Source organism: Phaethon lepturus, unplaced genomic scaffold (genome assembly GCF_000687285.1).
Source record: "Phaethon lepturus isolate BGI_N335 unplaced genomic scaffold, ASM68728v1 scaffold3742, whole genome shotgun sequence".
NCBI classification, from domain to species: domain Eukaryota; kingdom Metazoa; phylum Chordata; class Aves; order Phaethontiformes; family Phaethontidae; genus Phaethon; species Phaethon lepturus.
The window spans coordinates 12546-22904 of NW_010522428.1; the positions used below are offsets into that span (position 1 = coordinate 12546).

At 42.9% G+C, this 10359-nt stretch overlaps 1 protein-coding gene across 1 annotated transcript in view; it reads right to left on the reverse strand.

The window, feature by feature from the left end:
• The window catches only part of TMEM189 (transmembrane protein 189), a gene marked incomplete at its 5' end in the record, with an annotated part of 17470 nt that extends 8318 nt beyond the window's left edge, over positions 1 to 9152 (reverse strand). The window contains one exon of the mRNA XM_010281799.1: positions 9033 to 9152. Coding sequence (XP_010280101.1) covers positions 9033 to 9152 — 120 coding nt within the window. The remainder of the gene's footprint in view (positions 1 to 9032) is intronic.
• Positions 9153 to 10359: the final 1207 nt, after the last annotated feature.

The window sequence follows — 10359 nt, forward strand, 5'->3', positions numbered from 1 at the left end:
AGCTTTTGTTTACCCTGGTCACGATCTGGACTTTGCCCAATTTTCCTACTCCAGTCAGGATGCTTAGATCAGCTGCCTTGAGAGTCCAGTTTAATGAAGTTCATGTAACATTAGCAGAATTGCTATAGAGCAGGTAATTTTTAGAACATGAAAGAGGACAAGATTGTTCTGTTACTATTGATCAAATGCTCTCCATCTTCAGGACACAGCAGTTGCCTATAGTGCATGCAGCACAGCATATTTCAGATATACCCCTCCTTGCGGTTACGTTTTGCTTAGCTGATCCCTCACCTCTACAGTCCTTCCCCTCGTGTTTCATTTTCAAAATGGGAGAAGAAATAAAATCAGGATTAGTGTGGCATCTGCTACCCCAAAAGTCTTTCTTTTTGTGTTATAAATCAATCCCCACTGCTGAATACATTATCTGCTTGGCCCAGGCTCTTAAATACAACAGGAGACATTCATACTTTATGTATCACCTCATTGTAATGAAGGCAGCTTTTTTTTTTTTAGTAAGCAGTAAATTCTGTGCACTTGTTTTTGTTTCGGACCACACATGTAAGCTACAACGAATGTCTCAGGGTGGAGCACAATATCTTTTAGATCCGCACCTAGCAGCTGAATGAGCAAACAGCCTTGATTCAGGGGGAAGATATCCAAACAACACTTCACTTTGCAACAACCAAAATACCATTCTTGCTGAGGTAATCACCCTATTTACCCTCACCGCCTTCAGCACACTGCATTATCAGAGCTTGAAATAACAGCAGGAAGGACAACAAAAATAGAGGCAAAATACTGACAGTTCAACAGATATTTTGGATGTTACTTTGATGTCAGCTGGTAGAAAGCCAAGAGGAAAGAACGACGGGTGCCTGAAGCAGTGCATTATACTAGAGCAATCTGAAAAACCCTAACTACCAGAAATCATATTTCAGCTGTATTGCAGCAGGGCTTGCTCACTCATCAGCACTTGTGTATGACGAGCTGTAATAAAAGAGCAAAAACTGTACCAAAGGTTATACGTGACTAGGATGGTTAACACTTGGTTTGCATCCTGTCTCCAGGCTCAAAAGGCACATCAGATAGCAATGAACTGCACTCCGTATTCTCATATACCTAGTGCTGTCGTTGGTTAAAATGGTTAAACCAAGGCACAGGTGTTCAGCTACTTCGCTAAGGTGGTATAAGATCCTGATGCTCTGTCATCAAGGTTGGGAGGGTGAGGTAAGATTGACAGCCCTGAATGTGAATTAAGAGTTAATCACAAAGGTAGAAAAAGCAGGATATCTACAGTATAGAGATATATAACTGAATTGCAAATGATGGATTCACACACTCATTAGAAGCAAGATCAGTAAAGCATTAGAGAAATGCTGCTCTGTACACACTAATTTTACTCCAGCCTGCTGACCGGTGGGATGGAGGACCAGCCCATCTGTGGCTTATATGTGAAGAGGTGAGTACCCAGAAAACACAGGAAGAGGGGAAGAAGGCATTGCAGTTAAGAAGCAAGCTGCAGAACTTGCTGAAAACACCAGGATTTTTTTCTTTTGGAAGCAGACTGCTGAATCAGGAGAAAACAACCTAGCATACAGGGAGACCAAAGGTATACAAGTGAACTTCAACCAGTAGCAGATGTTTTCAAACAAGCGAACACATGACTGACACAGACGTTTGCTAGAACGGCTGCTCTTTTCCAGCCACCCCATTCCTGCACTCCTTCATGCAGGCATGCCTACAGGCTCAGCAGCACCCGTGGGACACCGCCAAGGAAGCGGGTGCCCCTCGTCTGAGTCAGGGACACGCCGGAGCATGAGCGCTGGCACGCTGACCGCCAGGTCACCTGCCAGGCTGTGGGTCGCAGGGCTGGAAGCGCAACTGGCCCAAACATACAACCGACACAAGATGGTTTTGCTCCCGCTTGTGTCCTGTTCAGAAACCAGGTAATATGTAGGGGTTTGTGTATAGAAAAGCCCCCACTCCTCCTCTTCCTTGTTTAAGTACTGAACTGAGAGATGACAACTTGCAGCCTTAACGAAGGGCCTCTCCTCTCAGCAAGTCACATACCACTTCCTGCAACCTGGCTGCTCCCGGGCGCGAGCGGACGGAAGCCAAATGAGCGCGGGACATTTGTGGTACAAGGTGTTCAAGAGATAAAAATAATTTTGCATGTTTGCAACAAAAACTTGTACTTCACCGAAACTTTACAGAGCCAAGCGTAAGCCTGGCTTTGCATAAATATAATTCTCAAACTGTAACCCAGAAGTCTTACAGTAGAGTATATGAAGTTTCATATTTACTGTAAAAATTCAGTTAAGAGTCTCTGGAGAGGAAAAACCAGCATAAGATGTTATTAAATAACTTGATGCTATTGTGTAACATCATTGAGAAGTACAGTCATTTTTAACCAGTGACTGTACAAACTAGTTGAATGTTACAGCACTGAAGAGTTGGGGGAGTGGCTAATCCCACCAGAGAAAAAAAATTGTTTTCTAAAAATCAATATGCTAAAGTTAACAGTTGTTTGTTACTTATATGCTTATAAAAAGAAAATGCCTTTGTCATCTGCATTCCACATTTAGTGGCTTTCAGTACAGAGAAGGCAGGGGTTTGATACTATGGCAAGTTACGAGGCTAAAAAAATTATACTTATTGAAATGTTCAGGGATTAAGTGTAGCAGCTTAAAAGCAAAAAAGAAGAGTTAATCATTTTGGCTATTTAAAGCTGAGAAATGTTCAGTCATAACTGGACCTAACCGTGCAAGTAAGCAGAGAACATAGCTGAACTAGGAAATAGCAGAAAGGTCTGGACATTGTATGGATTATTATTATAATATATAGTAGTTATATTACATTATAGCTGGGTTTTCAAATAAGGGTCTATAATACATGCACTCCAGACACAGGAAAAGACTATCCCAAGTCACACAAGCTTATTGTGCAAGATTGGCACGCTACTCATATAGCAGACATTTCTCCTCCTTCCCCCGCATACTCCAGTCGCTCCCCGCTACGGGAAAGCCGGTATAATCCACTGCCTCCCAGCAATGCCGCCCGGGAACGAACAGGGCACACCTCTCGCCTCACCTCTCACTGCGACACACCTGAACACCAGCCTCGAGGCAGAAACCACGCAGCTTGGGACACTGCCAGAAGCTACCAGGAAAAGGAGAACCCAAGGAGTCAGGGTACCGTCTCCCCCGGAGTCGAACAGCAGCAGATCCTAATGCAAATATTCCTCTACCAAAAGTATTACTTGGCTAAGAATCACTACCTGATAAACTTAATGATAGGAACCGTCACATTTTATTTTCATATCTTTAATCTTAGTCTATTAGCACAAAGCAGGCTACTTCTACTATTTCTCCAGCTGATGGAGCGCTTGCAAAGCACCCGCCACATTTAAATGACAAAATCCTGACAACTTTACCTAGGCCTCAGGTTCTTAAACAAAAAGAACCATTGTGCGTACTACTATTCTCCAAAAATGCATTACTAGAAAATGCAATTAATCATTTTCTCCCGGGATAGCTTAAGAGAACAGAGAACAATGGATACCAAAAGAAAACCAAGGGCAAATTTTCCCTCACAGAAAAAAAAAAAAAAATTCCAATATTTGTATTACTATGACTAATCAAACTAATCTTCAGTTTTCATCCATTTAAAACGCTCCCAGGAATCAGGCAGGGTGAGCTCCGCTCTCAGGAGCAGCAGGCAGTTTTGTGCCTGCAGGCTGGCACCCAGAGGAGACCTAATACCTGAGCATTTGCCGGGCGCGGGACGTGGCAGCCATACTGCTGGTCTTGTTGAAGGCCTGCGCTCTCCCACTGAAGCCGATCGCTCTGTCACCACGCACTACAACGAGCTCCATCAAGGCAACGCTCCAGCGTGTGCTGGTGTTCTGAAGTGCAAGAGGCACTATCCTGAGGGAATCAGGGCCACCGAGGCTACTAGTTCTTAAATCCTGGAGCCGAAGTCCCCTGCTGCTTTAAGACAGCCCCTGACAGCTCGGCAAGCACACAAAGCTCTCTTTGTCCCAGCGCCCGCCGCCGACGGAGAGCAATAGCACGTCCGCTGCGCATGCAAGAAGGAAAGCACAGCTGGGGCCATGACACCAGCGTACCCCCGCTACCAGGGTGAGCGGTCTCAGGCGGGGAGAAGGGCTCATCTCTGCCCCATCAGGCTACAGCCTTCATCCACCCTGGCCGAGAATACCTGCTACCACGCTTGAGAAGTTCATCCCCTAATCCAAGTTAAATGAAGAACGGATAACTGGTGTCAACATCACCTGCCTGAGCACAAACCAGCAATTACACTCCGTAATTCCACCTTCAAGACCAGCAGCCTCCGGGATCCCTTGGCACAGGAAAGGCCTGGAGCTCCTAAGTTAACACACAGAACTGCTACAAAATGGATCAACAGAAGATGTAATACAAGTCGTGTCAGTGCAACACAATTGCATTTGTGCAGTACGAAGTGCAACAAAACGTAGAATCGAAGTTTTGCCTTTTTAATCACAACTTGTGGAGTCTCCATCTTTAAGAGATGGTAAGTTTAGAATCAGAAACACAAAGTTACCTACAGCTACGTAGCAGGTAGTTACTTCCGGTGAGGTGAGACAGCAGGTGATAAAGATTGGCTTATCTGAAGTAAAGGATAACTTTTCCTTGTTAACTGAGGTTTCCCTGGTGTAATTTCAGGGACCTTTTGAATAAAAATTTCAAGTGGAAACTCATTTTAATGTACAAAGTAAATCCAAAGTGAAATGACATTGTGAAATGACATCGTGAAATGACAGTTCTGTCTCTTGCTGGAAGGCAGCAGGACTTCAAAGCAGCTGATCCACATGCACGGCAGTCCATTTTGTAAAGTGTTCAGGGTCTCTAGAGTGCTTTTACTCCAGTGTGTGCCAGAGCTTTCATGTTTTACACACTCATCATCTGGTTCTGCAGTGCAGCCAACCAAGTGCAGCTCTGCAAAGCTACTCAAGCTTGAAACAAAAAGGGTTTGGGCCTTGATCAAGTTTCTATTTTGAAAGTGAACGAAGCAGTTCCTTTCTGCATGCTCTGTCCAGCCAACCCACAACACATGCAATAATGAAACATGTACCTCAAATGGGTTTAAAAAAAATATTAGTTCCCCATCTCTCAAATCAGCAATGATTAATTCTATCTTGTGTTGTGTCACAAGATGTTTCTAAAGATAGCTGCCCTACATGGGGCAGTTGTTATGCATATAAACAGGTTACAACACAAACTTAACTAATTTTTTTAAAATACTGTAATAGACAGTATTATCTGCAGCCACATTTGTTCTTGAAAGTCAATTGTTAGAAACAAGTCAAGCAATTTAAACCCTATATAAAGGCATGAGGAGGGAAGGGAGAAATGAAAAACACAATCCACGGTGTAACTTGCCAAACTTTTTATCTAGATGTATTAATATACCACCTATATATACACAACTCATGTATATGGAATAATATGCTGGACACCACAAACTCACCTGAAGGCATAAGTCCTTTCAAGCCTAATCTTACATGTTTTGGTGAGGCTTTTCTGCATATCACACAGGTAATACCTATGGCAGCTTGACTCCAGCATTACTGAGCTTCTATTAGAGCGGCAGAGGCTGCTCTGGTTCTGCAGTACTGCTAGGATGGTGCCCCACTGCAGTGGGAAAGGTCAGCCACAGCTGCAAAAATTGGGGTATTAAACCTCCATCACACGCCGCCTTCCTAACCAAGCCTACCCTGGAGTTAACCGTGTGCATGCAAATAAAATACCAAATTCAAATCTACAAAGCTGTCAGCTTGCATGAAAAGGAAAGTTTTCATGGCTCCTCAGCAGCTGAAGACATTCAGAACAGGACATGACTGGACCTAACACAGGAAAAAAAAAAATCCATCCCCTGCCTACGCTTTTTCTTTTTTTTTTTTCCCCTTTCTTTTTCTCTCTCTCTCTCTGTGTTTTTTTTTTTTTTTTTTTGGACAGTGAGGAAGGAAAGGGAATTGTCTCATATCTCTGCTAAACCAGCCTGGAAGACAAGAGAATCAGATGGGCTCCTCTTCCTTTCTGGCAAGATCCTCTTTAGTCAGCAGAAAACAACCTCATTCAAAAGCTGTTCTATAACAAGGCCTTGCCTATAAAGTTCTTGCCTGCCTTCCCTCACTCCACAGCGCGAGTACCCGTAGGTGATTCAGCACAGCAAATGACAGCATGCCACGTGAGTTCATTTCTCAGCAGACTACCTGCTCACATCGCACAAGGAAGTAAATGCTTTCGGGCTGCCAGTTAAGAGGCGGATCAGATCTTTTTTGTCCCAAGAATTTCTAGATTAAGATATTTACAGTATTACCCATGCTACAATTATGTGTGCCGTCAAAGGCATGAAAGAAGAAGATATAACACAGCCTTTAATTAGAAATACAGAGTTTAGGCTAGATGAAATGATGTGGAACGCTGAAACTATCCCTATGTCTTGAAAGAAAAAAATATATATTTACATAAGAGTACACAGGGGTCCCAACAATACATCTTAATGAACAGGTCTGTGCAGCAGATCAGATCCAGCCCACCAGATCATTGATCGCTTTCAGATTTCCAAAGACCTCATGAGAACTTGACCAAGAGCTATGTCTTTATTAGCAGAATGTTTATTTTGTGATCTCAACTCAAAGGTTAATATTCTAATCTAAGCTTTGGCAAAGCTTTCAACAGGAACACATCTGATGATGTCTGTGACTCAATGTTCCCATCTTACCCATTGTGTTGCACGCAGTATTTAGGCATCAGGATATTTATGGAGATGAGTTTCACAAAACTTAACAAAACCTAATCATCTCTGGGAATTACAGACATCATTCACACTTTACCTGGAGAAATAAATGTCTCGAAAGGAGACAGGAAAACACGATAGCGTGCAGTGCTTATTATTTTATTGCACTCATTTTTGTACACACTATCAGTTATTTCCACACTACTTTATTTACACAGAATCCAGATTCTGCTACTTTAATCATTCACTGCTACTTAAATAATATTATCAGTGAATTGGCTGCTTTATCAGTTAAACTGGTAACCAGGATATCAGAGAACTCAAGCTTTTATCAATATTAACTTTGAGATGAAAGCCAGTTGCAAACAGATTGCACTACAGGTTAACCACTGTTACTGATTCTCTTGTCTATATCTGTCCTCACCATCCTCATCATTCTGGAGCAGTTCTCATGCCATGTTCTTCTCCAGTCCTCTCAACAGCTCCACCTCATCAGCTGAAAGCAGGCAAGACTAGATTAGGCCAAGTGAGCTGGTATGATTTGCAGTGCAAGAGGACACTGCTCCCCCTCAACCCCAACGCAAAGCCAATAACCTTTAAACAGATGTCAGGAATTACCACTGCTCAGCTTTGACAGAAATTCATAGCACCTATCACATATCACTATCCGAATTGGCTGTTTTGGTTTTTTTTAAATCATTAGCAATATGGAACAGTGATTACAAACAAGTACCATTCTCTTCTAAAATGTGCAACACCTCACACTGTTTATAGAAAAGTTACTTTTACTATAAGGCACAGAAGCTGCACACCTGTAGCTAGCTTATATGGTGGCCTAATGAATGACACCATATGTTCAGTTAACAAGGCAATTCATATGAAAATACATAAACGTTTATACACACCCAACACAAGTTAATGTTGCATTCAATATGCATCACAAGTACAGTAGAAGACTGGTGAAATGTTTAGTTACTATTGTCTCCCCTCCCTCATCCCGTATTACAAGTTTACCAGAAAATTATGAAAGGCATGCACCGCAGAGCTGACTCTTCCCATTTCTAAATTCAATCCCCTTTCCTTGTCCCACATCCCCTCCCATACATCCATGGCCATACAGCTACCAGTAACATTTACTGCCCAGATAATGCCAACAGACTGAGTCAGCCACAGACGATCACCCGCTTCAGCTCAGCCTGCCCCACCGCCCTCCCTTCCGCCTGTTCTCAATAAAGTTTCTGTGCAACAGCATTTCAGTACTACTCTAACACCACAAAGCTCACCCCTGTAAACACCGATACTTTTTGCTCCAAGTGTTAAAGCAACATTCAAGCTGTACACAGGTTTAGGCTTTGAACGATGTAGTGAATGTTGTGGAGTCCCTTTTCACACCTAGCTTATTCCGAGACAAGTTTTTCCTTTAGCTAATTCCATGCAATTCCCAATTCTCCCAGTAAAGCTGTACAGCACCAAACTAGAATCTTTTACTATTTCTTCCTCTCCTTCACCGAAAAGGTGAGATCACCAGCTCACACTGCATCTAGACCAGCTAGCTCTGTAGTGCCAAGATCCAGCCAACTTAAATACCTATACACATGTAAGGCAAAGATATAAGACTGAGCTTGCTTGCCTATGCTTCCAATGAAACGAAGTAATAAGAGACCAAGAGTCACCTTTATTACAAGAAAGATGCAACTTTTCTTATATTGCTCGAAAAAAGTCATCATTCAGGATAAAGGCCAAACTTTGTATCCTGACATGAATGCATAATACTCCAAAACACTCGTTTTTAGTTATCAGTCCACAGAAATCAAGCCAGTTTGATGCCTGAAACACCTTTTATAAGACTTCTCTTGGGCTTTTGCTTTCTGAAAAGTTTTTGTAAATATTTTTGTCGCTCAACTTATTTTGTTTCCAACTTGACAGTCTTGACAGCTACTTCCTCTCTCAATAATCCTTACACTTGCAATGACTATGTAAGAACACCAAACTTAAATAGCTACATTAAAAACTTCACCTTTGAGATGCTGAGAAGCCACTGAAATAAAAGACACAAAGCAGAAACAATTTTTACAAACGGTCTCAGTTTCAGAGGCACAATTGTGCACTACAAGTGTGCACTACAACTGCATACGCACAATTGTCCCTCTCCCGTTCCAGCAGCAAGTCAAGCCTAAAAGATCACACATTTGTTTCCAGCATTACAACAGACAATCTTGCCTTGTTCACGGCAGTGAACAGTTCCTACTTACATATCCCAACAATAACAGAGGGCGTGTGTTCCAGTCGCAAGTAGAAGAGAAGATTGTAAAAATTGAAACAGATCAGAGAGAAGCATAAGATGACAGAGATCCATTCTTGTAGTCTCTTTCCTGTTGGGAAACAAGGAAAAAAGCATGTTTTACTTTTATCTGAGAGGACATTTTGAAGTCTGAAATAATATAGACAGAGTATTCTGCTGCCTGGATGACTCACTTGTCTGACAGGGAACTGAAACAGAAATCGACTTGTCCATGGGAGGTGTGCATATTTTGTTAAATGACATTCTTCTTCCCCAAACCACTACTAACCCCTTCCCTCTGCCCTTGTTCAAATAACAGGGACAAATCAGACATCCTCTCACATTGTCCCAGTTTCCTTTTCCCTGTGGTTGCTGGCATAACGTTCCTCCGCATCATATCTTTTTTCAAATTTGCATTTCATGCAACATTCAGTGCTGCTGGTATGGCTGAATCTGGCAACAAATTTCTAGCCTCAGATGCCCTGTAGTTAAGTCACCTTATGATCTGTAATATTTAAAATCTCAGAGCTTGTAAATACAGCTGCTGTATTAACAGGAAAAAGCATCATCCTGTATTTTGGTGGCCCTAGAATTGCTTTCCTAACATTGCAAGTACACTTCTTGAGCTTGCTTAACTTAACTCCTGCAGCCTTCCCTTTGCCTTCCTGCTCCCAAGCAGAAGGCTACGGCCTCTCAACCATTCTGAGATGAGAAGAGACAAAATAAGCAAAGAGAAAGAACTGGCACAAATTTGCTCTTGTACCTTGCTGTACTACTATGTACGTCTACAGAAACCTCATTTATCGCCTGTAAAAAGAGAACAGACACATCAGAGTATGGTAACACTTTGAATACCCAAACCGACAGGCAGAAGCTTCCTGCTGCTAATCACCACTAGATCCTCACAAGGCACTGACCTTCAGAGCGAGGCAACTCCTGATGCAAGACCCATATGGATTAAGGCATCAGAAACAGACCTTTAATGCCTAAATCCAAGACGGAGATCTGAGCTGCCACCTTGGTCCAGAAGGGCCCTGGCTGCCGTTAGCTCTTAAAATGCTCAGGAGCAGACAGGTCAGTCTTCACCTATTTTTGGGGGCCAGCCAGTACAGCTGCCTCCTGCCCGTGGCATCCCAGAGCAGCCAAGCCCTGCAGTCCATTCCCCACTCCCTCCTGCAGCCTCATGCACTTCGCACCACTCAAGTCTGAGGCAAAGCAATGTGCAGGGGAACAATCAGTAATGACTACACATCCTCCTCTCACGGGAGCACAGGCATACTCCCGCGTCTGGCATGCGT